At 42.1% G+C, this 27,862-nt stretch overlaps 1 protein-coding gene across 1 annotated transcript; it reads right to left on the bottom strand.

Annotated features, from left to right (window-relative positions):
• LOC308299827 (fibroblast growth factor receptor 1-A-like) lies at positions 1 to 27,498 on the bottom strand (the record flags this gene model as incomplete). Its single annotated transcript, XM_080743611.1, has 16 exons — positions 1 to 161; positions 975 to 1,080; positions 1,696 to 1,833; positions 2,143 to 2,213; positions 2,719 to 2,841; positions 3,405 to 3,595; positions 4,622 to 4,732; positions 5,238 to 5,359; positions 7,404 to 7,549; positions 8,499 to 8,689; positions 10,520 to 10,664; positions 11,991 to 12,181; positions 12,960 to 13,083; positions 16,952 to 17,124; positions 18,022 to 18,126; positions 27,387 to 27,498. The coding sequence occupies 16 exons, from the start codon at positions 27,496 to 27,498 to the stop codon at positions 111 to 113; spliced, it is 2,100 nt and encodes a 699-aa protein (XP_080599737.1). The 3' UTR covers positions 1 to 110.
• Between the last annotated feature and the right edge of the window lie 364 nt (positions 27,499 to 27,862).

Raw genomic sequence — 27,862 nt, 5'->3', positions numbered from 1 at the left:
CACAACAGATGAAGATGGGAACTGTTGGTCCACAGAGAGAGAGGTGGTCCCAGGGATCCGGTGTGGAACATGTGGAATGGACTGAAGCAGCAGAACCAGCTGTTGGCGTCTCAGCCTAGCGTTGAGTATTGGACTGGAGAAACAGACAGATCTAGGTACTCCTGGAGAGAGAGAAGCCAGAGTTTAGGAAGAGTTATTTCATAGTTTCTTTACCTGTTTCTACATATACCTTCTAAACCAAGTAGTTCTTTCGAGATTTGTCTCAAATTAGATCCCCATTATCTTACTGTACAGTTATAGCAGCTACTACTCATCGAGAGATAACATTCAAGCAAAAATAAAATAAAACCAATAACAAATTACAGTACAGCACAAAGACTCTGATAACTGATAACCTGTATAATACATTCTATAGCAAGGGTCTTCAACAGGGGGTCCTGGACCCCTAGGGGGTTCTCAGAGTTACTGTAGGGCGTCCTCCAAATCTGTGTGTGGTAGAAACCTTTTTCTCCTTTTTTTATATTAACCACGTGAACCCTAATGTCCATATTCGGAGAACTTTAGCCAAAAATAGCAGATCTAGCTTGTAGACCGGCTATTTTCGGCAAAGAGGTTTGGTGTAGAGGGGGAAAATAGCAGACTAAGTACAGAGTGAAAGGTCAAGCCATTTGTGAAAAATCATGAATGCAATCATTTTTGCAAATCTTTGAATATATACTGTATGTTTTTAGCGAACATTTGTAACTTTTGTAACTATTTTGAGATGGGGTCCGTGGCCAAATATGTAATTCCAGGGGTCCTTGACATGAAAAGGGTTGAGCACCACTGATATAGAAACATAAGTTTTTTTTCAGAAAACTGTTAGGATAAAAGACATTTGTAGAATGGCCTCAGGTCTAAAGGGTTAATGGATTGAAAGAACTTGAAGCTGCTGACATACAGTGCATTCCTTGAATAACGATGTGGAACATTACCTGGTTGGACATGAGCGAGAGACTGTTGTCTAAGTGTTCTACTAGTTTCTGGAAGGTCGGTCTGCGAGACGCCACGGCGTGCCAGCAGTCCCTCATCAAGGCGTACCTGGAAAAGATAGACAGATAGAAACCCACAGTGGGGTGGGAGGGACAGAGAGAGATTTAATTACACTTCTCTTTGGATTCAAGCACAACATCCCACCATGAAAAATAAGAAAACCTGAGGAAGCAATTAAAAGTAGGCTAGCCTATTGCTAAGATTTACCAAAGTGGTCCTCGATGTTAAAATACAAATACAAACACATGTACATGAATAGATCTGAAATAAACATATAACGGCCATAATAAAACCTTTTAATATAACTTTAGATCAAACCCTTTTCCCTAAACATATGCAAAAATATAACTAAAACGTTATATTTCCATTAGTAATGGACCGGTCCGTCCGCACCAAGAAGGATGATAACACTTTACTTAAAGGGCGAGTCTATAATGCATTATAAATGCAATGTGATGCACTTTTATAATGCTTCATAACACTCATTATAAATGTTCATAATCATCCACAACAACTTTTATAACAAAGTTTATGAAGTATCATAAGTGCTGGTCATCATGATGCATTATAAGCTCAGCTGTGTGTGTGTGCATGTGCGTGCGTGTGCGTGTGTGTGTGTGTGTGTGTGTGTGTGTGCGCGCACGCATGCGCGTGCAGACTCACAGCTCCTGCGTGCAGGCGGAGGGTCTCTCCATGCGGTGTCCCTCCTTCAGCACCTTGAACAGCTCCTCTACAGGCACCCCGGGGTACGGCGAGCCCCCCAGGGTGAAGATCTCCCACAGCAGGATCCCAAAAGACCACCTGGAACACACACACGAGGAGACCCAACAATCTTTTAAAACAATGGTTAAAAGATTAATTAAAAAAAAATCACTCATAGAGCAGAGCTATTTTGAGGTGATTTCATTAAGCATCCTGCGAAGCTTAGCCATTGTGGTCCCGGGTGTAGAACACCACACATTTGAACACCACAAATAAAGAAACATTTATGTTTCTTTTCAGAAAACCATTAGGATTTAGAAGACATTTTTAGGTATTTTTCAGGTCTTAATGTCTTAATGGGTTAAATGGAAACATATTAAATATGAATTAATTTGTAGAAGGACTTACACGTCACTTTGGTGTGTGTAGATGCGGTCAAATAAAGCTTCAGGTGCCATCCACTTCACTGGCAAACGACCCTGCAAGAACAAGGCAAGTCACCCCACCATCCTTCTAGCCTTCACAATAACATTCACCACACCAATCCATCTATCCTTCACAATAAATGTCTCCCCACCAATCCACTTATAATACACTAACAATAACTAGAAAGGTGCAATTCTGGGAAATTGCAAGTGTGGTTGCACTGACGCGAGTCACAAGGAATCCACTGGGAAATCCGTCTATCCATGTATATTATATATTGTGATGTCAAGTGAAGCATGACAACAGTGACAGCAGTGTGTGAAGCATGACCAAATGCTTCACTTTTCTATTGTGCAAAGGTTAACAAAAAGCAGGTTCACTTTGCTGGCAAAATAATCTCAGACCGAGAGTGTTGCTTATAGCAACCACACTATTAATAATAATACAATAAAACAATACAAATGGATCAATTAATACAGAAGATTTCACAGTGTAGAGAATGAATCCTCTGCTTAATATGCATGTTCTGGCTACAGTATCCTCATCCATGGTGCTCACATTAGTGGTTTTCTTGTAGTAATCAAAGTGGTGGATGTCTCTGGCCAGACCAAAGTCAGCTATCTTCATGACCGCGTCCTCCGTGACCAGCACGTTCCTGGCGGCCAGGTCTCTGTGAATGCACTGGACAACAGGAGCACAAATGAATGGCTGCTTCATTAAGGCATCATGTAACTAATAAATAGAATCAAACTCGGTAGGCCTGTCATACAGTATGTCCATGAGCAGGAACGTGCAGAGAATGTTAGAGAGGCAGGGATATTTCTAAAAGGGCCTTTTGGTTAAAATATCGAAAAAAGCAGACCTCCAAGCTCACAACACGTCGCAGCACGACACGTTGTGAGCTTGGAGGTCGGCTATTTTCAGTGCTTGATAGTTACTACACTGAACTAAGCATAATCAAGTCAATACTGGAGATGTGGCGTACGGCATGGATGTCTACACAGAGAGGGCAATTCTTTCAACATAAGATACTGCATTCAAGTTCAGGAGAGTTTGGACAAGGAAATTATTTTGAATGCTGCCTTCTGGCAAGCATTCTGGCAAGGGGAGCATTTGCAATTATTTCACCATAGTAAAAACTGCATTCATGGTCTGGAGAGGGCACAGACAGATAAAAGGGCCCTTTGATGTCTATGTGTGCACGTGCCTGTCCATTAGTGTCTATGTTTTAAAGGTCCACTGACCTTCTTGGAGGCCAGGTAGGCCATCCCTCTGGCCACCTGGTAGGCAGCGGACACCAGCTCCCTGAGCTCCACGTCTCCCAGGGGGGCCTGCGTGGTCCCGCTCCAGTACTCCAGGCCCAGGGGCCGCCGCGCGCGCAGGTACTCCCTGAGGTTTCCCTGGGACGCGTACTCCACCACCACGTACAGAGGTCCTGGGAGAACAACATTATACACAATGTCACCTTCCAGTGGTGGGAAAAAGTACTCACATTTAGTCATTAGAAAATGTACTTGAGTACCACACACTAGTGTTGTAGTACTCGAGTCAGACTCGTTTCAAGTCAGTTCTCGAGTCCGAACTTTCTTTGACTCGGTCTCGGTTTCACCCATGATTTTACTCGATCTTGACTCGGTCTCGGACAAAGGGAATCGGGACCCTTCCCCCACCGAGTCCACTCGAGTCAAGAGTCACTACAATGCAATGAAAATTGTATACCCATATTATGAGGAACGTTATGAGAGAGCTGTATGGCGCTCTTCATGAATGAATTACTAGATGATGTGTGTAAAAGGTTTAGTAAGTAAACACATAGTCCGGAAAATGTGTCAGTCTTGTGCAAATAATAGCAGGAACTTAAAGGACCAGGTCACCTCTGGGACAACCAGATCTTATTTTATTGTTGTGTGGGACACGATCAACACAATCCTGAGTTATTTTTTGTGTTCAATCTGTGTTTTTAGATATTTTAGTATTTCAGCCGATTTCAGCATGCTACAACTGGTCATATGATGCTAAATGCATCATATGACCAGTTGTAGCATGCTGAAATACTAACATATCTAAAAACACAGATTGAACACAAAAAATAATTCAGGATTGTGTTGATCGTGTCCCACACAACAATAAAATAAGATCTGGTTGTCCCAGAGGTGACCTGGTCCTATTACTAAATATAGGCATCAAAATATACTTAAAGCACCAAAAGTACTGAGGCGTATACCTTCACGAGACTGGGAGTGCCAGAGCAGGGTGTTAATTTACAAAAGAAAAGAAAAACACAAAAAGTTTAAATAATTCATGGAGATAGGTTTCTGTCCGACAGCAACGATGATGATACCTGTCTTTGATGAGTGAATGTACACCGTGTTCCAACCGACTGTCAGAGGTACCATTTCCCAATACAGAGGCAGATTCTACAGTATCCCCTCATCTGAACCATAACACATGAGCTGCTCACCGTCTTGCGTGCAGGCTCCCAGCAGGTTGATGATGTTCTTGTGTCTTCCGATCATCTTCATCATCTCCATCTCAGAGATCAGATCAGACAGGTCCTTCTCTGTGGCGTCCGCTGCACCACCACCACAACAACAAGGACATGACATTAGATTCAGGCATAACCTGTTCAAATATAATCCTCAAAAGAACAGAGAAGATCTATCTTGTGCCAAATCTGCAGAAATGTTTCATGTTCTTAGCTTCTTCTATATTTTGTCACATTGAAAGATTGATTGAATGAATGAATGGATGAATGAATGAATTAGTTTGTTTCGGTTACAGTCTACTCTGCAATATCCAGTGTTAAACAAATGAAATATAAATCAGAAAGAAAACAAGCATAGCAACAATGTTTGAAAAGGAGTAGGATGAAGTGTAAACTTATAAAACTCCTTTTACTCTTATTAACTGACAATTATCACAACGTTATACACAACCCAAACATTTCCAGTGCCTGTTCAAAACATAAAACATAGAATGTAACACTAGTAATAACAGAAATAAATAAACAATGAACCGATGTCAGCTGATGAGAGACTAAAAGGCTTAACATGTTAAGGTTAAGAGTGTTCTGTCACCTTTGAGCATCTTGACAGCCACCTTGGAGAGGCGCGTGGGCTTATCTTTGTCAATGCCTACCGCCTCCGCCAGCACCACCTGACCAAAACAACCCTCGCCAAGAGGTTTCCCCAAGGTCAGCCTGAGAGAAAACACACACAATGGAGGCATTTAGCAGACACTCTTAATCCAGAGCGGTTTACAGTACGCAAGGACTGCACAAGGTAATACATCAAATGCAAAGAAATAGTAATCTAGGACAGGGGTTCCCAAACTTTTTTGTCTCGGGGCACCCCATGAATTTTTTTTTAATCCGAGGCACCCCTACATTATAATTTTCACTCCCAGCACCTTATATTTATAGCATATCGTCGTTGTCGGGTGGAAACCTTGTATGTCCAAAACCGTTCGTTTCGTATTTATCATCTATAAAATGTACTAAACTAGTGAAAACAGCAGATCATCTACAAGCACACAGCGCCTCGCGATGCGAGGCGTTGTGTGCTTGTAGATCGGCTGTTTTCACTAGTTTTGTGCGACAGTCTTGTATGATGAAGCAGGGCTTTGCTTTACCAAAAGACGTACACATTTGAAACTTGGAGATACGTGGTTTCTGCCCAACAGTGACGATATTTTAGTGATTATGTTGCGAGGAAAACGTTGAGATAATAGCCATTTTGGTTAGAACTGACTGAAAATAACTTTGTACTTCAAGTTTGAAATGATACTAAATATTCTTTCAAGTGTCAAAATAAATTCCAAATATTATCAAATGATCTCGCGGCACCCCTGGACTGACACCCCTGGACCCAGGGTGCCCCGTCACCCACTTTGAAAACTGATCTAGGATTATATGTAAACCATATCAGATACATGAAAAAATAAATAATTTCTATATTGAAACTATACAAACAACTATAGGACGCCAGGTCAACAACCTGGCATCTGTCTACAACCTACATGTTATCATGCTATCTAAATTACATTTTAACTTTTGCATAAGGCCGTCAAGGCTATAGGGCGAGTGCTACGTACAGCAAGTAGGTGCTACGGGCTAAGCAAGCTATGACACACACAAACAGACGCACGCACGCACGCACACACACACACAGACAGACAGACAGACAGACACACACACACGCACTGCTATGCAAACAAAGGAAGGTGGAGTGAGTATCCAGTGTTGACCTAGCCTTGAACAAAGGAACGTAGCTGTGTATTCCAACCAGGCTGTTAAAGGAACATAGCTGTGTATTCCAAACAGCATGTAACATGGGGGTATAGCTCAGTGGTAGAGCATTTGACTGCAGATCAAGAGGTCCCCGGTTCAAATCCGGGTGCCCCCTCTATTATTATTATTAAAGAGGACATTAGTTTGCTTATGTATGAACTGCTATTTGAAAATATAAATCAAGCACACATTAACTGGAACTCACAAATTAACTGGATCTCTGTTTGAAAATAAATATTGTTGAGGGCTGTTTTTTTGTTATTTCATGCCATAAAGGGTCCATGGACTTAAGACTGTTTAAACATCTGCATTACTTAATTTATAAGAAGTCTACACAATTAGAAAATGTAGAAGAATTGTTAATTTGATCAATCTTGCCAGTTATCTCTCCTTCCGTATCAATTCAATACAGCATGGGATTGTGGACAAAATCTTATCCGACAACAACAACATATTCTAAGTTTTGGGTCTGAGAGGCTGAATGTCATCAGTGGTCCGTGGCTCAAATGCAGAATAAATAATGGACCTTGACATTGAAAACCACTGATAATAACTTAATAATGGTACAGGGTGATAATGAGTCCCAGGGTAAAGGCTCTTTTCCACCGGCAGCGATAACGATGACGATAACGATTTAAAAAAGTGGGTTTTCAATTGAAGTGGATCGGCAGCATCCACCAAACACCGATAAAGACAACGATAGCCGACAACTACATCGTTAGGATCAACAACGATGTGGTTAAGATCACAGCGATATGGAACTGGGTCTCTGACAAACAGCTTGAGGTGCGCTCTGAGCGAGCGGCTGTTAATTAGCGCCTCTTCACACTGATGTCCGATAACTTTATCGGACATCAATGTGAAGGCATAATTATCGCTGTGATATTTTATGGCTATCGTCATCGTTATCGCTGCCGGTGGAAAAGGGCCTTTATGCTGTGACTCTAGGACCCACCGGTCTCGGGACAGCTCCCACAGAGGGTCCTGGGGCAGCTCGTACTCGGAGACCCCCGGCAGGAGCACTGTGGTGGTCCCGCTGGAGAACCGGGACGAGTGCATGAGGCTGGCGTCTGATTGGAGGGTGGACGAGTCGATTGACACCTAGAAAGAAACAGAAAAGAGCAGATAGGTCTTCAAGTATAGGCTTGCATCTGTACATGTTTAGGATAAGACTGTATGTAGGCTGATATGATTGTTCATGTACTGGATCCTCAAACTCCAACTTTGGGGATAGGTGTACCCCATTGATTAGACAAACACTCGCACTGGATTTGGGTAAAGTGATGACACATTGAAGTATCTGACAATGTAAAAGTCCACGTACCAACTTTGGGCAGTATTGTGTTCTAAAAACATGTTGTTTTGTTTTTCTTCATTTGCTGAAAAGTGAATCTTTTGGACATAGCTGGTTTCTGCCTGCCAGCAGAGATATGGAAATGTACGACGTACGTATACTGTATCTTCAAGTTTTTTGCCTTTCCTCGACATGATTCTCTGTTGCTGTTGTTTTCTTTTTTATTATTATTATTTCCTTTCTTTTTCTCCCTGCTCTCTCTGGTGGAGTAGAAGTTGAAAGTACTGAAAGCTGGTGATACTCCAGTAAAGTAAAGTTTCCTCAAAATTGTACTGAAGTACAGTCTACTTAATACTTTACACCAGCGGTTCTCAAACTATGGGTCCTGACCCAAAGGGGGGTCGGCGGGCAGGTGACAGTGGGGTCGCGCATTGGCTTGGTTTTATCAAGAAACTATGGTCCTCGCCACCAACCGTAGAGTTAAAGCGACCAACAGGACGGCAAGTCGGCAACTTGAATACACACTCTGCCTCCAACGCCGAAGGAGGAGAAGCAGAGAACACAACAAGACACACACTGCAGAGGAATTATGTTCAATGTGAGCAGGCGGCTTAAAACAGGGTGTTTTTGTTGTGATAGGGTCGCCAAAAACTTTCGCTAATAAAATGGGGTCGTACTCATGAGATCAAAACGTTTGAGAACCCCTGCTTTACACCATTGGATGTGACGATAAAGACGGTTAGGTGTTATTCTGACCTGTCTCCTTAGAGGTATGCTTTTGGCTAGTTTCTGCACGGCCAGCGGGCTGCTGAAGCCGCTCTTCTTGGGGGCGCAGTAGAGACGGCAGATGATGGCCAGGGCAGCCAGGAGGACCACCATGAAGAAGCCAAAGCAGTAGATGAAGATGTCCAGGAAGGTCTGAGAGGGCATCGGGGATGGTGGGAAGTCTGTAGGACGGGGGAACAAGAGACGAGATTTAAAGCCCACATGTAAAAAGGACAATCCTCACATGTTAACATACACACTTTTCAATTGACATTATTATATATATGGACCCCCATCTGAAAAGGTTTTGTGCCAGAAACGCCCAGAAGAGAAGATTTATGTAAGAAAAAAGATCTGCTATTTTTTAAAGCAAACATGGAAAACGATGAAGTGGTTAAAATTATTGCTACTACGTTTGCTGAGGACCCCCCTCCTTGGGGGAACCCGGACCCCACTTTGAGAACCACTGTGGGCCTAGCAAAATTGTTAATACATGCTTGATGCATGTATGATTTTAATAAACACTTTCACAGGTTGGTAATTAAAAAAGTTAAGATCTAAAGGTGGCAGCGTGGCACGCTTGTACATCTGCTATTTTTGAACTGGTTTGAAAATTATTGAAAAGGTCAGGAAAATATGAATATTGAATCAATTGGAATAGAATTTGACATAAATCTTCTCTTCTGGGGGTCCCTGGCCACAAACCCTTTTCAGAATATACATATCAATTTGGGTGGTCCTTGACTCAACAGACTTTGAGAAGCACTGCATTACAGCCGGTAATTATACCCTCATTAGTGTGAGGGGAGGGTTTGGTTTGGGAGCTGAAATGTCTTATCTGAAACGCCTTATCTGAAGAATGGAATGTTTTAGTTTTTTTTAGCTTTCGTACTTTTTGTACTGTGGAGAGATTATTAAATCATCTGAATCTGTGGTTCTCAATGTGGGGTCCATGGACCCACCAGGGGTCCTTGCACGGGTTCCAGGGGGTCCCCTGCAGCTAAACGATTTCCAATTCAAAACCAAATGGACCCTTACGGTTCTGTAACTCTGAGAGAGTACAACTGGAACCAAATGGACCCTTTGGACTCTTTTGGGTCCATTTGGTGTGAGCTTAAAGGGGCACTCCACCACTTTTCAACCTATGTTCATATAATTGGTCCTCACTCAAAAATAGCTTTTTTCTTTTTTTTTTTCTCAGAGGAGGGCTGTGGGCAGGTCAGAAACCCATAGTCTTGTGACATCATCGATTGTCAGTCCAGCTTATAGAAACTGCAGGCTTTCTATTCCTGAAAAGTTGCAATTTTAAAGTGGAAGCCATTGTTCTCGCGATAATAAAAATCTAAATATTTTTTTCAAAAATATTGTTTTTTTTTTTTTTTTTTTCGGAAAATGATGATGTCACAAGACTATGGATTCTGAACTTCCCACAGCTCTCCTAGGAGACTTGGACTGAGTAGAAAAAAATTGTGATATTTTATCATGAACATTAGTGAGGACCTATTATATGAAGACAGGTTGAAAAGTGGTGAACTACTCCTTTAAAGATGAGCTGGGTCAAACTGTACTCTTGACTTTCCATCTTGCTCTGATACAGATATAATTATAATAAAACTCTCATTAATATTCGGCCAGGGGTGAGAGCACTGAAATGTCTTTTCACGTTTCATACTTTTTTTTTAAAATAGGCCTATTTAACTTTAATTTCACAATTTCAGTGCGTCACTGACCAGGGTGGAGTGGTGTAAATAAGGACACGATAAGTAATGTTACTCAACTTTTACTGACTTTACTTGTAATTCTAGTCTTTCTACATTACAGTGTTGATATTTTACTTACTTATTTACTACTATTTTAAGTAAAAATAAAAAGAGAGTACTTTTTCACCACTGCCGGGGTTGAGGAGCCACGCCGTTCCCAAGTGGATCCCAAGATCAACGTGACTCCATGTTTTTATGCCTCCACTTATGTATGTTATGTATGTGTAATGTTATGTACTTGTGTTACTGTACCTTTGACCACATGGAGCCATGCAGAGTGGTGGGACACCCCGATGGAGTTGCCTGCCAGGCAGGTGTACTCTCCTGCATCGTCCACACTGACGTTCTTCAGAGTCAGAACCTCCATCTCCTTGTCTGTGCTGTTCAACCCAGCAGTCTGAGAAACACACACGCATGCACACGCACACACACACACACACACACACACACACACACACACACACACACACACACACACACACACACACACACACACACACACACACACACACACACACACACACACACACACACACGACATGTTAAGAAAAAACATAGCGTTGGCGTCGGAAAGAAACCTCTTATCTTTCCATGTTCGCCACCTTTTTGTGTTTATGCCCTACTTGATCATACTACAGTGTCACACAAAAGCACCACAAGCAGATACTTTTTAATGTGAATCCAGAAGATTAACAGTTCTTGGCATAATGAGGTTTACACCCGACAGAGACGATATCTAAAATGTCACGAAATATTACGAATATTTCACATATTAAATTGCATGAGTCTTTCACACGGAGAAGAAAAAATAAGAACTGCCACTATCTGTGTGTAAGCTATGGTCCATAGAAAACAGGCGGTTAATGAGAAAAAGAAGTGGAGATAAATCCATGTTTGTGCAGGAGCTTGTATACAAAGAAATGAGGCAAAGGAAGTGAGCAGCAGCGGCAGAGGCATCATGGGAAACTGAGTTCTTTCGCTCACTAGTGGCCACCGCAGCGCAGGGGCTATTGGTGACCACGGTAAGCAGTTAACACGTCCCTGGATGTGATAACGGCAGGGTAGTCCTTATCACGTTCCTGGACGTGTTAGGCAAAACAGGTGTTAACCCATTTAGAACGGGTACACATTATTGTGTATTATTATTTTATGCTTTAACTATTGAAAAATAGCAGATCTACAAGCTCACAGCGCGGCACCGAGTGTCGCGCTGCGAGCTTGAAGATCTGCTATTTTTGAAAAATCAAGAAAATTTCAATTTTGACCCTATTCTATAAGTGTCTTTTGAATCCTTCTAAGGTTTTTAAAAAAATAAAAAACTATGTTTCTATGTCAGCAATCTGGCTAGCCATCGTCAAAGAAAAGGTCCTTTTCACTTAACTGGAGCTCAGTTAGTCTGTTCTTGAGAGATTACTATGCCAGTGGTTCTCAAACCTTTTCATGTCAAGGACCCCCAAAATGATATGTATTTGGCCACGGACCCCCATTACAAAATATTTAGTTCCAGGGACCACCCAGAAGCAAAGTTTGAGGTACAAATGTTCGCTTTAAAAATACATACAAGTCAAAGATTTGCACACATTTTCACGACTTTTTCCAAAATAGCAGATCCACAAGCTCACAGCGCGGCACTCGGTGCCGCGCTGTGAGCTTGTATATCTGCTATTTTTCACTGCTTAAAGCATTCAATAATTCTAGGCATGAAAGTGTATGTGCTCCATACCTTCAGAACGCGCACATAGGGGACCCCGTCAGGCCCCTCCCTGCTGCCGTTGACCCGGATGTGTTTGAGCCACTGGATGTGAGGCTGAGGGTCGCTGAACACCCGGCACACGAACGCCACGTCGCTGCCCACTGCCGCCGTCTGATTGGCTGGGAGGCCCGCCTGGAGGATGGGCCTGTGTGGAGAGCGCTCTGCGCGCATGCATGGGGGACAATGATCCATCAACTGATTCATACAAACTCATTTAGACTTGAAAAATACCTTAAAATGTCCTGATTTCTTTATTGTGGTGCTCAAAGTTTTTAATGTCAAGGATGTCCCCTAGAATTATATGTATTTGACCGTGGACCCCCATCTCAAAATAGTTTGTTCCAGGGACCCCCCAGAAACAAAGATTTGAGTAAAAAGAAATGTTTTAAAAGAATATATATTCAAAGATTTGCAAAAATCTACAAGTTTTTTTCAGAAATAGCAGATCTACAAGCTCACAGAGTGCCGCGCTATGAGCTTGTATATCTGCTATTTCTTCCCTATGGAGACTCACGGCCGGACTACACCAAGGCTTTTCAACATGCGTCTGTCAGCGTCTGTGCGTAGAATTTACTGTGTGCACACAACGCGTTTGGAAACTTTGGATAGATCCAATATATATCAATGATATTGGCTACACCAGGCTCATGGATAGCGCGGGCTCCGGATACGCATGCTGTAAAAATAGGATTGGTTCTATTTTGTAGCTATTTTGAGCTTGCTTAGTTTGTTCCTTATGGAGACACAAAGAGTCTCCTCAAATGATTGGCTTAGGAATGCAACGAAAACATCCATGAATTCAAGTCTCTGTTGGGTGAGTAGCCGAATCCATAGGGGGAAAAGTCATTTTGGGGGTGAACTTTGAACTATCGCATTAAGGTTTCTTCCTGACAATGTATTGTGAGGTTTATCAGCCTTTTAAAACATGTCCATGCCTACCTACGACATCCAGCAGGTAGGTGTGCTTGAGGCTGCCGTGTTCGTTCTGCACCACACACGTGTAGTTGCCTTTATCGGACGGAACCACCGACTCCATGATCAGAGTCCACATGTGCTCTCTGATCTGTAAAACATGTCCACAGAACAGGAACCAAGTGAGCCAAGTCATCAGTGAAACAAAACAAAGTGGTGGAAAAAAGTACTTGAATTTTTTACTGGCAATGTAGAAACACTCTGTTACACATGGAAGTCCGGAAATCAAAAATTGACTTGAGTAAAAGTACAAAAGTATCAAAATGTACTTAAATTACCGTCATTATGGGCCCACATTATGTGCTCATTAAAGGTGATACACCATGAAAATTAACTTTTCCTATTTTAAAACCTTTTTTTTGGGGTCCCACTAGCACCTTCTATCCTCACAAACTCCCATTTCAGACCGTTGTGTCTTTCTCTGGTTTTGGGAAGGTGGAGGTTAAAAGCATCCCACGGGTTCTCAAAACAGGCAGTCCAGATTTGCTGGATTTGCTTAAAATTATACTTAAGTACAGCACTGTACTTTAGTAAATGTAATTAGTTACTTTGCACCACTGGAAACTATTAGTTGGATGTGGTGTGTTTTTTTGGTTAACCACATGAACCCCAGGGTTTCTATTCTTAGAATTCCTACCATTTGGGCCCTCTTCCTTACTTCCTTCACAGGTGTTACCAATGATACTAATGAAGGCTCTGTTCCATTTAGTGTAGCACAGTGGTTTTCAATTAGTTTTTGTTTTTTTTACTAGTCCTGTGCCCGGGGGAGGTGCACAGTATCTGAGGGATTGAATGTAGGAGTCTTGGGGTGCCCGTTGGGCAGATCTTTATGCCCATATATGGTGTTCCATGTTGGAGTGCCCGTTGGGCAGATCTTTATGCCCATACATGGTGTTCCGTGTCCAGGCCAGTCTGTGATGTCAGTACTATAACGTCAGAGTATGACGCCAGAGTACTGCAGACAGTGATGTCAGCATGCAGACAGACATTCGCTAAATTCATAGATTTCAAGGACCCCCATAACTCTGAGAAAATGGAAATTGGTACACTCTCAAGAGTTACACACCCGTGAGGGTCCATTTGGAACCATGAGGGTCCCTGGACCCGCAGAGTGGAGTAGCAGAGTGTTTCCAGTGATACAACATGCACATGTTTGTAGTATACTGACTGACTGCCTGTGTGCCAAAGACACAATAAAGTGTTCTTATCAGCACTCTGACTCTGTTTGACCAGAATGGAACAGAGCCTTCATTAGTATCATTGGTAACACCTATGAAGGAAAAAAGGAAGTGGCCCAATTTCTTTCCAACAGGGGCGTCAATTGGGTATGGCATGGGTATGGAGCTGCCATACTGGGTCACGGGGGGGGGGGGGGAATAAAAGTTACTTTTAAATCCATGAATGTCTCTTTGTCTATCTGTGCTGGTTATTATGTTGTTAAATTACAGTAAAATAACTGCAAATGCAAAATGTTATAAAATGGTCACTTTAACAAGGTATTATAATTGTATTCTCCACACTTGTATTCTCTCCATGACAAAAAGGTATATTCCCAGGTTCCGCAGGTCAGCTGCACAGGTGCAATGCATTATTGTTAATTGTGGCACGTTTACTAACATGCCAAGTTTAGCTGCACTTGAACAACCATTCCAGGCTGCCATATTATCCAGCCCAAGAAATCGTAGAAACGGGGGAAAAATAAAATTGACTTCTTAAAATAAATGTATCATGCCTCTTGCTAAGGTATGGCAGCATGACTGGTGTCTTGCACGCGCGCGAAGGCACGCATGCAAGACACCATGCATGTTGCCAAACCTTAGCTTTTTCTGAACTGACGCCACTGCTTTCCAATATGGCTGCTGTGCATTGAGCCTACAGTATTACCATCCTAACTATTAGGAGCAGTGGGTGATGTTAATACATCACACAGAAGGTTTAAGAGTGTTGCTCAGGGTCACGTTGACACAGACTGGGTGGAACCGCTGACCTTGTGTTTCCCAGACAGCCTCTCCACCCACTCAGCTACGTCACCCCTCCCTCCCTGCCTCCCTCCCTCTGTCATCATTAATCAGCTACAATTTCATAGTGTTCCACATTTCTCAGTTTTATCTGCTTGTAATTTGTTTTTATTCCAATTTCAAACTTTTTAATTCTGTATGAGTTATGAGTTATATCTCTTCTGATTGGATCAAACTGGTATCCTGGGCCTGAACGTGTACTTTATGTTTACTATAGCTGGAGAGACGGAGAGGTGGGGTGAGGTGCTCTGATATTGAACAATAACTCAACGATTAATAGAGAGATATTTAACAATTATTTTAACAAGAATATAATCATAATCATATTTGAACTGGGGACCACCCACCCCACCCTGATAAGCACTTGGATAGGAGTTGATATTACATTTAGTTTGACTCGTTCCACTTGTGAAAATAGCCTAGAATTTCTATTTAACGATTTGAAAGAAATTAAACGTAATTAAAGTGTATTAAAATGTACAGATAACCTGTATACAGCACACTTATACTGCACATTGGTTTATTTACTGTTCAGTGAGAAAACAATGTTGCACATTAAGCTAATCAATTATCTGGGGCTGATTCGCATATAGGGTCCTGAAGCCCAGTTTGGGAACCACTGTACTAAATGCAGGGAGGTGCTGGGCCCCTGATTCAGCCCTGGAAAAAGAGTTGGAGAGGCCCTCATTGCGCTCTATAGAGAGAGATCTCTCTCTATAGCGCTGCTACTACTCAAAGATTTGCCACCCATTTCAGATCGTGACAAGCCAGTGCATGGGCCAATTACATGAGTTATATTTCGTCGTTGTCTTGTGATTTAAACTAGTGAAAACAGCCGATCTACAAGCACACAACGCCTCGCGGTGTGCTTGCAGATCTGCTGTTTTCACTACTTTTGTGCGACGGCCTTGTATGATGAAGCAGGGCTTTGCTTTGTGAAAAAATTTACAAATTTGAAAGATGGAGATACGAGGTTTCTGCCCGACAGTGACGATTTACTTTGTTGGCCGCCCAGCCCCCAAAATGGAACGAAGGCCGCCATTTTCTTTTTTTCCTAATGGCCGGCCTGGACCGGCCGGGAATGAACCGGCCGTTCGGGAGTTGTCCCGCTTTTCCCAATGGCCAGCACGTCCCTGACTAGATGTCAGGGACGTGCAGAGAATGTTAGAGAGGCAGGGGCTGAATTTTCTAAAAGGGCCTTTTGGTGAAAATATATATAATATATAGAAAACACAGAGAGGGCAATTCTTTCAACATACTGTAAGATGCTGCATGCTGCAGTTCAGTAGTTTGGACAAGGCAATATCTTGAATGCTGCCTTCAGGTATGTCATGGAAAGAGGGCATTTGCATTTCTTTCACCATAGTAAAAACTGCATTCCTGGTCTGGAGAGGGCACTTTTTACAGACAGACAAAAGGGCAGGGGCTCAAGCCCCCTTTGTTGTCAATGTGTACACGTGCCTGCTAGATGTGTCCATAGGAAATCATTGTATTGTATCACTGCATTGTTCCCAGCAAACATTTTGAGGTATATTAGACGTCTAATATACATCTAAACTTATACTAGACGTCTAAGTTTATACGTATAAAAATGGTCTACCAGAGGTATAGATATGCACGTTTTTTAGACGTCTAAACTTAGACTAGACGTCTAATATACGTCTAATAGACGTCTAAGTTTATACCTGGGTCTAAATTTAGACTTCTAATAGACGTCCGGCCGTTAAGGTCTAAATATACGTAGACGTCTATTAGACGTCTACATTTAGACCCAGGTATAAACTTAGACGTCTATTAGACGTCTATTAGACGTCTAGTCTAAGTTTAGACGTCTAAAAAAACTTGCATATCTATACCTCTGGTAGACCATTTTTTATACGTATAAACTTAGACTTCTAGTTCAAATTGTTTAGTGGGTTTTCCATACAGCACGAAACCCACCTTGAACCCTCCGATGCGCTGGTCCTTCCTGAACTCCCTGCCGTTCTTGTACCAGTGCAGGGAGGGGCTGGGGTTCCCCGTGGCCTGGCAGCGGAACTTCACCGTCCTGCTGGCGGGCACAGCGTGCAGCCTCTTCTCCATCCGCTCTGGCAGGATCCACTGAGGAGCCAGCGCTGCTTAGAGGGAACAGAACTAACAGCATGAGTCCTCATTACAATCACTGATGTTGTTCACATAGAGGGAACAGAACTAACAGCATTGAGTCCTCATTACAATCACTGATGTTTTTCCTCACAAATATGTGAACAACTGATACCTTCTAGGACTTAATAAACTGGATTGGCTCGAAGTCGCGCTACAAACACGGAACAAACAAAAACAACTTTATTAGGAAACTAACTAGTAAAAAAAAAGGCTAAGAACTAAGCAAACAAAATCATTAAAATTAAAAGGCAAAAGGGGGAATAGGTGGGGAATGCGAATCTGAAGTGGTGCGTTTTGAGGGTGGTTCTAAACATAGCAAGGCTGGGGGCAGCTTTTATGTGAGCTGGGAGTGAGATCCAAAAGGAGGAGGCTGCAACTGAGAAAGCCTTGGCACCGCAGGTTGGTGTCTTTGTCTTGGGGTCATCCAGTAGGTTGGTATCACCAGACCTGAGGGAGCGGAAGGGGGGACTTGGACCTCTTTGCAATCAGGCCCTCTTGTCTACACCACTGGCTCCCACACTTTTTAGCTCTAGTGAAAACAGCAGATCTACAAGCACAGACCACGTCGCTTCGTGATGTGTTGTGAGCTTGTAGCTTTTATGGATGCTGGAGTTCAAGTGGTTAATAAAAACCTAATGAACCCTAGCACACAAATACCGTACAGACAGAGGAAGAAAGAAAAAGCCTGGTCATCGTTCTGTCATCCACCAAAAATAGCCGATCTACAATATAAGCTCACAACCCGTTGCGTCGCACTGCATCATGTTGCGAGCTTGTAGTTCGGCAATTCTTTTAGGCACGCGACACTGACCACACGGTGAAAGTATAAATTAGACAGAGGAGAAAATGCTTGGTAGAGTTCTTACGCTGTAGTTTTTCGTTGCTTGTTGAGAACTCGTTGGACAGCTTGTTTTCTTCTGAGGATGACTCATCGTCATCGTCTTCATCTTCAGATGATTTAACAGTGTCGGCTGAAAAAACAATACACAAATATATTTAAAAGCTGTTAATAACGGTGTTTAGTGTAAACAACAAGCGTGCTTGCTTTTCCAGGAAACAGGAAAGTCAATTAATGCAGCTGGTTCTAATTAAACATTGTTACGGTCTGTGAGTCTGAGTGTACAAATTGGAACCAAATGAACCCTTTATTTGTACACTCTGAGTTACATTATCGCTGATTTCACTGTGTTTAGCTTAAAGGAGTAGTTCACCCTCAAAATGACTTTTCTTCTATTGATTACTCACGACATGGAGACTTGAGTTCAATAAAGTTTTTTTGTATTTGTTGCATTCTTAAGACAAAAATGTGATTATAGTAAATTTACCCCCATTGACTCCGGATGGGGACCCGAATGGATTAGGGTCCCCATACGGAATCAATGGGGGTACATTTCTTGCAATCAAATTATTGTCTTAGGAATGCGACAAAAACAAAAAAATATTGTTGAACTCAAGGCTCCATGGAGCGAGTAATCAATAGAAGAAAAGTCATTTTGAGGGTGAACTACTCCTTTAAGGTCCCAGAGATTAAAATTGTTGTTAAATGAGGGTCCGTTGCTGTCGGGCAGTTAAATATGTTTTTATTTAACTTTGTTTAGGTTTTTTCATAAATGAAAGACCCTACTTGATCACACTACAGTGTCAGACAAAAGCATCAAAAGTAGCAGATCTGCAACCTCGAAACATGGTGCAAAGCAACGCATTTCGAGCTTGTAGATCTGCTAGGGGGCAAAAAATGGGTGAATGGAAACGTGGATGGGTGAATGTAATGCATATTGTAAAGCACACTATAGCCTACAATGACACTATAGTATTTGTTATTATGCAATGCCAATAAAGCATCTAAATGGTATGCCAATGCTACCCATCTCACATCTACTGTATGTAATGGAGAAAGTCCTGTACTTGACTTGAGGGAGGAGAGGGGGCTGCTATGATGTCTGTGTGAGACCACACTAGGCTAACGCGGACCAGTTCGTGTAGGCAGATGGGCGGGCGCGGCGAGTCTCACCGCAAGTCTCACCGCAAGTCTCCGACCAATAGCATGTGTTCTCCTCCCCCTCCCCTCTGCTGCTCTGCTCAGCGTAGAGAACGCTGCTGCGTCATGACGTCAACACATTCGGTGTGACGTTCTCTGCACTCTGATTGGTTAGGGAAATTCTACACTTCCTCCAACAGTGATCATAACGCGATCGCCCAGGCTTCATTTTCTTCCGATCGCCAAATGAAGCCTGGGTTTCCGAGGCTAGTGTGAGCCCCTGGATACACTGAACTGAACTGAACATGTGTTAAGGCTACCCATTACTTCAATAACTAAGCTGTACTGTATGTAGAATTTGAGAACGTCAAAACACATCCTCCTGAGCTGTAAATGGAGAATCGATAATGTTGCCTGTTCAACTCTGTGTCACAGAAAAAGCAGCGTCTCTCCACAGTCTTCATACTTCCTTCTAGGCCTGATCGGCTGACTAATGCCAATAGTCGACTGGCAGTAGTGGCACTATAGGCAACTACAGGACGTTCTGATTGAGAGATTGTCAGTGGAATCAGTCTCATTGCATAACATTTCTCCCAATAAATCAATATATATATCCTATTTTCTTTTTTCTTTTCTTTTTTTAACTATGTGTTAATTAATCTATCTATAAATGCGACAAATCTCTGTCTGTTTGTTTGTTTGTTTGTTTGTTTGTAATCCGCGTATCTCGAGAACCGTTCGTCCCACCGGCTTCAGATTCGGCACGCGCGTTCCCCGCTGCGGCGCGGAGTGCAGTGCCGGGCCTCGGCCCGACTCGGCATGCGGTTTTCCCGAAGCGGCGCGAAACGTTCGGAATCTCCTTACGCGGAGCTGATTGTTAACATCAGGCTGTTCCTGAGGAAATCGGCACAATCGCTGACTCATTGTGACATCACTTCATAAAAGGCTCTGACATCACGTACGCCAGGAGTCAACAAAAAATCTCTGTGAATGTGTATGTATGTATGTGAATCTCGAGAACCGTTCTTCCCACCGGCACGCGCGTTCTCCAGATATGGGCATAAAATGAATCCCCGAATGCGGAGCTGATGTCTGACATCAGAGTTTTCCGCAACCGGTACTGTGTGTGCAGAGATCTCCATATATTGGGGTTTGCATTAAAGGGTGGGGACAAAGGCTAACAGAAGGCAAACAGATGGTCAAAACGGGTCCTATGACAACATGACAACAGGTATATTGGGGTTTGCATTAAAGGGTGGGGACAAAGGCTAACAGAAGGCAAACAGATGGTCAAAACGGGTCCTATGACAACAGGTATATTGGGGTTTGCATTAAAGGGTGGGGACAAAGGCTAACAGATGGTCAAAACGGGTCCTATGACAACAGGTATATTGGGGTTTGCATTAAAGGGTGGGGCAGGCATAAAATGGACGCAAATAGACAGATATCTCCATATATGGGCATATGGGCATAAAATGGACCCAGAACTATATCTGCAGTGATCTCCATATATGGACATAAAATGGACGCCGACAGACAGACAGATACAGATATCTCCATATATGGGCATAAATGGACACAGGCAAACAGATGGTCAAAACAGGTCCTATGACAACAGGTATAATGGGGTTTGCATTAAAGGGCGGGGCATTCATTCTCTATTTACATCGTTCCCGAGTTGGCCAGGTCGCCGACTAGACGCTGGGCCGCCCGAAGGGCGGCCCAGCTTCTAGTATAATAAATTAGGTAAATCGTCAAATCATGCATTATTTTTTATTCGACAAAGAGATTGACTCCCTCAATCGATTAGTCTACTATTTGACTAGTTGAGGTCAGGCCTACTTCCTTCCCTTGAACAATGAGAAAAAAGAAGGGGGAAACTAGCTTAGGGACATCTGGTAGGCATTGTGTCAAATACCACTACTGCTACTTCAGTTTGGTACGTTTATAGAGGGACCAGCCAGCCACTCACAGCCACCGCCATAGTATTAGGTGGGTTTTTAGGAATGTACTTTTTTAAGTAGTGAAGTCCAGAACACTTTCAGTAACACTTCCTTCCTTGTTTTAATGACAAAGAGGCTTAAGCTCAGTCCACACAAACCAAAAAGAGAAGGGAGTGCTTTGAGTTCAAAAGTAATGCGTACTTTGTTGTGTGATGGATAGCTAATAGCTTGTAGCTGTATTCAAGGTTCAAGGATGTGTTTTATTGTTACATCTTGTGTACATGTAGGCCTACATAAGAGTAAAATGTATTTTTGTTCGGCTTCCATCATACAGCATAGGTAACGTAATAATATCAATAAACAATAATAAAACCGCAAAAAAGAGCAGAAAATGAGAACATCCACGTATATACATGTGCATTATGATCTTGATTTATTACACGGCTTGGTTGAATGCTTGATTCTGATTGGTCAGTCACTGAATTCCGGCGGTATGTTATTTCTGGATAATTACAGACCTCTGTCTAATCAAAGTCTCAGAGCACCTGCTGCGCTGCTTTATTTTATGTCGTATGTCGTAACACAGCGCCATGTAAATAAAAAGTGAGGAATAGACAATGTATGCAGTAACCGAAAAATTCTATTTGATCAACCTAGGAGACCGGGTTGAGCTGGATGTAAGCAAGTAAAAAATATATATGTTTTTCTGTTTTCTTTTCTGCTCAGTACTTTTACATTTGTTGTCCTATTTTCTTTTACTTTATCATCTGTTTTTGTATATTAAAAAATACAAAAAAGCATATTATACATATGTATATATAATATACTGTATAGGCCTATATTCTGTTGTGCAAATCGAATAAACCAAGGAAATACTTTGTTTTGGTTGAGTCATATAACAATCATGCCCAAAATTAGGTAAGCCAGGCTGAACGTGGTTAAATGTTGATTTGAAAGAATTTAAAAAAAAAAAGTGAGGTGGAGAAACTCAAAGCAGACGTTGTTGTTTACGGTTGGAGAGAGAGAGAGAGAGAGAGCGGCCGGAAAAAAACATTTACATTTGATGTGTTCTGGACCGGGAGAAAAACGGGAATTTATGGAGTCCAAAACAACAGTATCACATGTACTACACAGCTGGGTCCCAGATGTCTGGAACAAAGAGAACCAGAAAAAACACAGGGAGTTTATGAGCATGTGCAGAGTAGACACACAGTCACTCTGAGAGAAAGCGAGGCAGACGGACACAGAGAAAGAGGGAGAGAGAGAGAGAGAGAGAGAGAGAGAGAATAGGAAGTCGAAAGCTTTTCCGAAAAGGTTTTCTTGTATTCTTTTGGCGGAGCTGATTACCCACAAGCAAGTCTGGCCAGCTCTTACACCCTGCTCAATAATTCTCTGTGTCTCTTTCCGTGTGTCTGGACAGCAACTGCTGGGAAACGTACCCGCATTTTGGACTTAAAACATTCAGAACGGGTACACATCATTGTGTATCATTATTTTATGCTTTAACTATTGAAAAATAGCAGATATACAAGCTCACAGCGCGGCACCGAGTGCCGCGCTGCGAGCTTGTAGATCTGCTATTTTTGAAAAATCGTGAAAATTTGTCTTTTGAATCCTTCTAAGGTTTTTTGAAAAACCTATGTTTCTATGTCAGCAATCTGGCTATAGCCATCGTCAAAGAAAAGGTCCTTTTCACTTAAGTGGAGCTCAGTTAGTCTGTTCTTGAGAGACTACTATGTCAGTGGTTCTCAAACCTTTTCATGTGAAGGACCCCCAAAATTACATTTATTTGGCCACGGACCCCGCATCTCAAAATATTTAGTTCCAGGGACCACCCACAGAAGCAAAATTTGAGTTACAAACGTTCGCATTGAAAATACATATATTCAAAGATTTGCACACATTTTCACGACTTTTTCAAAAAATAGCAGATCTACAAGCGCGCCGCGCTGTGAGATTGTATATCTGCTTTTTTTCACTGGTTAAAGCATTCAATAATTCTAGGCCTGAATGGGTTAAACGTTGCCATACCCAAAACAAAACAAGACGAACTCGTTACGAGTAAAAGTCCCTCATTCACAACGTTACCTAATCCATTTAGAACTGAGGTTGATTGTAAAAACGCCTTCTAAATCCTGACCGAAGTTTTCTGAAAAACATATTTAACGGTATTAAAAGATTAGCCCAAGGGTCTTCAACAGGGGGTCCAGGACCCCTAGGGGGTCTTCAGAGTTACTACAGGGGGTCCTCCAAATCTTTGTGTGATAGAAACTTTTTTCTTATTTTTTTATATTAAACACTTGAACCTATATCCTTGAACCGTTTCCATATTCTGAGAACGTCCGCCAAAAATAGCAGATCTACAAGCTCACAGAGCCTCACGCTGCGAGGCGTTGTGAGCTTGTAGATCGTCTATTTTCGGCAAAGAGGTTTGGTGTAGAGGTAGAAAAGGAGCAGACTAAGTACAGAGTGAACGGTCAAGTTTATTAGTACCGTATTGGCGGTTCACGTGGTTAAATATCTGTAAACACAAATTGACATGAATCCAAAATACACTGATGATCGTGCAGATTTGTGCTGCCAAACAATTAAACTAGATGGAATATACAGTATAAAAAAGTTGTGGGGGTCCCTGCTTCATCTCTCTCTCTCAACTAAGGGGTCCTTGGCCTGAAAATGTTGAAGACCCCTGGATTAGCTTACAAAAAAAGAAATGTTGCAATATACTGTATACTGTAACAACTCCCCCAAAAGGGGTTCCCGGATTGAAAGGTAAAACACCAAATGGGGTTCCCATCCTAAATGGATGAAGTCAAAGTACTGGGCATGTTTTTAAAGGGGTACTGTCACCTAAAGGGGTTGAGGGGCAGATAACACTGTGACATGAGCTTCTCTGAAAACGGTCTGAAACAGTCTGAAGCTCATGTCACAGTGTAATCTGCCCCTCGCCCCCCAACAACAGCTGACCAGTACAGTAAGTAGTCATACAGTCAGGCTATACAGACAATTAATTTGATTGGTTTATAATTGCGCATCCCCACAATGACATCATAAAAATATTAACTTGATTTTTAAGATTATTCTTAAAGTGACAGTAACCCTTTAGGTGACAGGCTCCCTTTAAATGTTTTTATTTCTCCAAAAATTATGTTTTAGCAAATTCAACATAAAAAAAGGTGGAACCAGGGCGGGACAAGGCAGAAAGAGCCTGCTGGTTGGTCAGTCAGGGACCAATCAGAAGGCTGACAAAGGGTGAATTGTATTGTGTTATTGGGCTATAATTATGGACAACTGAATTTCCCCCTTGGGATAATAAAGGTATCTATCTATCTATATATCTATCTATCTATCTATCTAACCACTAAGGCCCTATTTTATAATTTGGCTAAAAGCTCACAACTAGCCAGACTAAAATATTGAAAATAGAAAAGTAACTATAGTAGCTAAAGCTGTGAAATACATGTAGTGTGAGTTCAAAGTACAACATAATGCCTCTGAAATGTAGTGGAGTAGAAAACAAGTACTCACAGATAGGCTACAGACCATTATAGCCAATGAACCAACTAAGAGCCAAATGTTTGTTTCACAATGAAAAATCCCTCAGTATATTCCCAGACACCACAAGACCAAAATCGGCCAAAACTTAAAATACCAATTTCTTATTACAGACATATTTTCTCATAGGAATGTTTCAGAAGCGCGAGACTTGAAGCTGCGTCCAAGCGGCTTTTCTTTAAAGGACATACCCATGCAGCCATAACATAACCACAACCACAGCACATAGAAAGAGGCTAATATAGCATTGTGGTGACTTTTAATATTAAACTACAGACGTGCAGTAAAGAGCAAACACATGAAAGTGTAGAGTTCTGGGATTCCCAAACAGGCAAAGTTCCAAAGTAAAAACAGATGACTGTGGGAGACCACGGTAAAACGCAGACAAACCTTTTAGACCTTCAAATATGCATAGTTTAAAGCATTTTTTTTTCCAGGCATATGATCACATGAAAGGTTTAACCCATTCAGGCCGGGAACACATTTTGCTGTTTGGGAGGGGCTTACAGTACATGTACAGTATGTAGCAACATATTTGTTTTGTAGGCTAATTTCTGATTTAGCCCTATTCTATAGGTTAGGCCTAAATTAAAGGAGCTATAGTCAACTTTTTCTTGAAAAACGGATGCTAAAATAAAAATAATGTTTCGAAAATATTCTATAAAAAATAAGCTTCATATATGTGTTTCTATTCAAAAATGACCACAAAAAGCGTAAAATGTTGATAAAATAATCATTTTGGCCATTGTCAGACCGACACTTTGTTTACATTCTAGTCTATAGACTAGGATGTAAACAAAGTGTCGGCCCTACAATGAAAAAGTTGACTATAGCTCCTTTAAGCACTCGTTTTCTGCCTCGTTGCTGTCGAGCAGAAAAATCTTTTATCTCCATATTTAAACGTTTTTTTTTCTCTCTTTTTTTTGGTAAATGAATGCCCTATACTTGATCATACTACAGTGTCACAATAAAGCATCAAAAGTAGCAGATCTGAAAGCTCGAAACGCGGCGCGAACTTCCGCGAAGCGACCCGTTCTGAGCTTGTAGATCTGCTGCTTTTGAATTTGAATCGTGAAAAGTAACAGTTGTGTACGTATCCACCCGACGGAAACCAAATACTTGGTTGACTGCATGGGGACCCCCCGGGGTCTATACCATGTCACCCCTCCTTTTTCCCGCTACACCAAATGTCTTAGACACAAAAGAGCAGACGTACAAGCTCACAACGTGTCAAGCTGAGAGGCGTTGTGAGCTGGTAGATCTGCTATATTTTCGCCGAATGTTTGTCCCAGAATAGGCCCGCTGGCATTCATGTGGTTAAAATCCGCAGACTAGTTGACAAGACGTTTGGAGTCAGTCACAACAACTCTTCATTGTTGTCATTGCTGTCATTGTTGTCATTATACGGTAGTTATTATCGTCATTGCAGTCATTGTTGACATTTTATAGGTATTGTTGTCATTGCTGACTGAGGAAGAGATGTGTGTGTGTAGTCAAGTAGTCTGCATCTTTTAGAGTGTGGATCTACCCAGGTGGCAGTAAAGTGACATTTTAAGGACCTTTTTAAAACCTTAAAAAGAAGAAAGAAAGAAAAGAAAGAAAGACCATTGTTGCATCAAAAGTAATGAACAAGCTACACTATGGCTTATATACTTGGCCAATTTTGTTTTTTCGTCGTCCTCCACTCTTGACACGTGTTGCCAGATTGCATTTTGCATTAAGCACTTTGTTATTTGAACTGAAGCCTATCCTACAATTAATAAATGGCTTTAATTGAAAAGTGATGCATTTTCTTTTTTACTTGCTATGTAGCCTACTGTATCGGGTATCGGTAAAGTATCGGGAAATATCCAAATAGAGAACTTCTTTTGAGCTGCCATTTATCTCTATGGTAAGGACAGACAGTCTTCAGTCTGCCATGTATCTCTATGGTAAAGAGAAAAGTCTTCCATGTATCTCTATGGTAAAGAGAACAGTCTTCCATGTATCTCTATGGTAAAGAGAACAGTCTTCCATGTATTATGGTAAAGAGAACAGTCTTCCATGTACAGTATCTCTATAGTAAGACAGGCAGTCTGCCATGCATGTTAAAGACGCCCAGCGTTGTTTGGCGCGGCGCCCAGGGCTCTTCAAGCTGGAAACGGTTCAACTTTCATAAAGCAGCGCCAGTGATATACAATCCTCCTGATTGTAATGTGCCAACCCCCATAATTTACGACCCGTCGTAATCACAACCATGAGATGTCCTCGTTAACGTCGTTTCTGCTAAACTATTTGTGCCAACAACTGGTCGAAACTCAAGCCGGTTCGCGGCTCAGATTCCATGAAAGCGCCACAGTTCCAAGAATCTAGAACGGAACCAGTTCTAGAACCATTTTTTTTTATCCCATGATTTTGTAAGCCATTTTCCACCCAGTGCCAATTTCCTAAGCTGTAATCCTGGGCGCAGCTCTCCCTCTGTCAACCTGGGGAGAGCCCCGAACTGAGCTCATGCTTCCTTCAATGCATGAGGCGTGAGCAGGCCGCTCCTTATCACCTGACAGGGAGGAGTTTCCCTGGTAGGAACACAAGTTCCTTACCCCCACCTACTCTAGGTGACACGGGGAGAACATGCATACTCCACACGGAAAGGCCCTTTCGCCAACCCCACCTAGAGGGAATGGACCCCAGGACCTTCAATCTGTGAGGCGACTACTGACTGCGCCACCGTGCCTCCTTAGTTCTAACGGGGAGTGAGTGCAGTTGTCTTTCTTACCGGTGCCGGAGACGTCGGTGTGCGGTCTGGACTGACCCACAGGTGACTGGACCAGCAGCACGCACAGCAACCACATGAGCAGCAGGGGGCGACAGAGAGTCACAGAGGACATTCTGGAACACATCACCTCACCAAGATGACTGGGGGGGAAATTAACACACACACACACACACACACACACACACACGCACGCACACGCACACGCACACGCACACACAGTTATTAAAACATATATGAAGAGAACCTAATTAACCACTAACCTTTTTTCAATCGATTACTCACCCCATGGAGACATGAATTCATGGATATTCTTTTGTATAAGCCAATAATTTGATGAGGCTCCCTTTAAGCCTGATTTATTCTAAAATAGCAGGAAAATAGCCAACCTCTGAGCTTGTATAATGGGCTATTTTCACTTTATTTGAACAATTCTAAAAGTGAAAGTGGTCAAGTCTTGTGTGTGGGTTGTATACGTA

This window comes from Nannobrachium achirus (genome assembly GCF_963921795.1).
Source record: "Nannobrachium achirus genome assembly, chromosome: 15".
Taxonomy (NCBI): domain Eukaryota; kingdom Metazoa; phylum Chordata; class Actinopteri; order Myctophiformes; family Myctophidae; genus Nannobrachium; species Nannobrachium achirus.
Note: the sequence above shows the minus strand (reverse complement) of the source record. Positions and strands in the feature narration are given on the sequence as shown.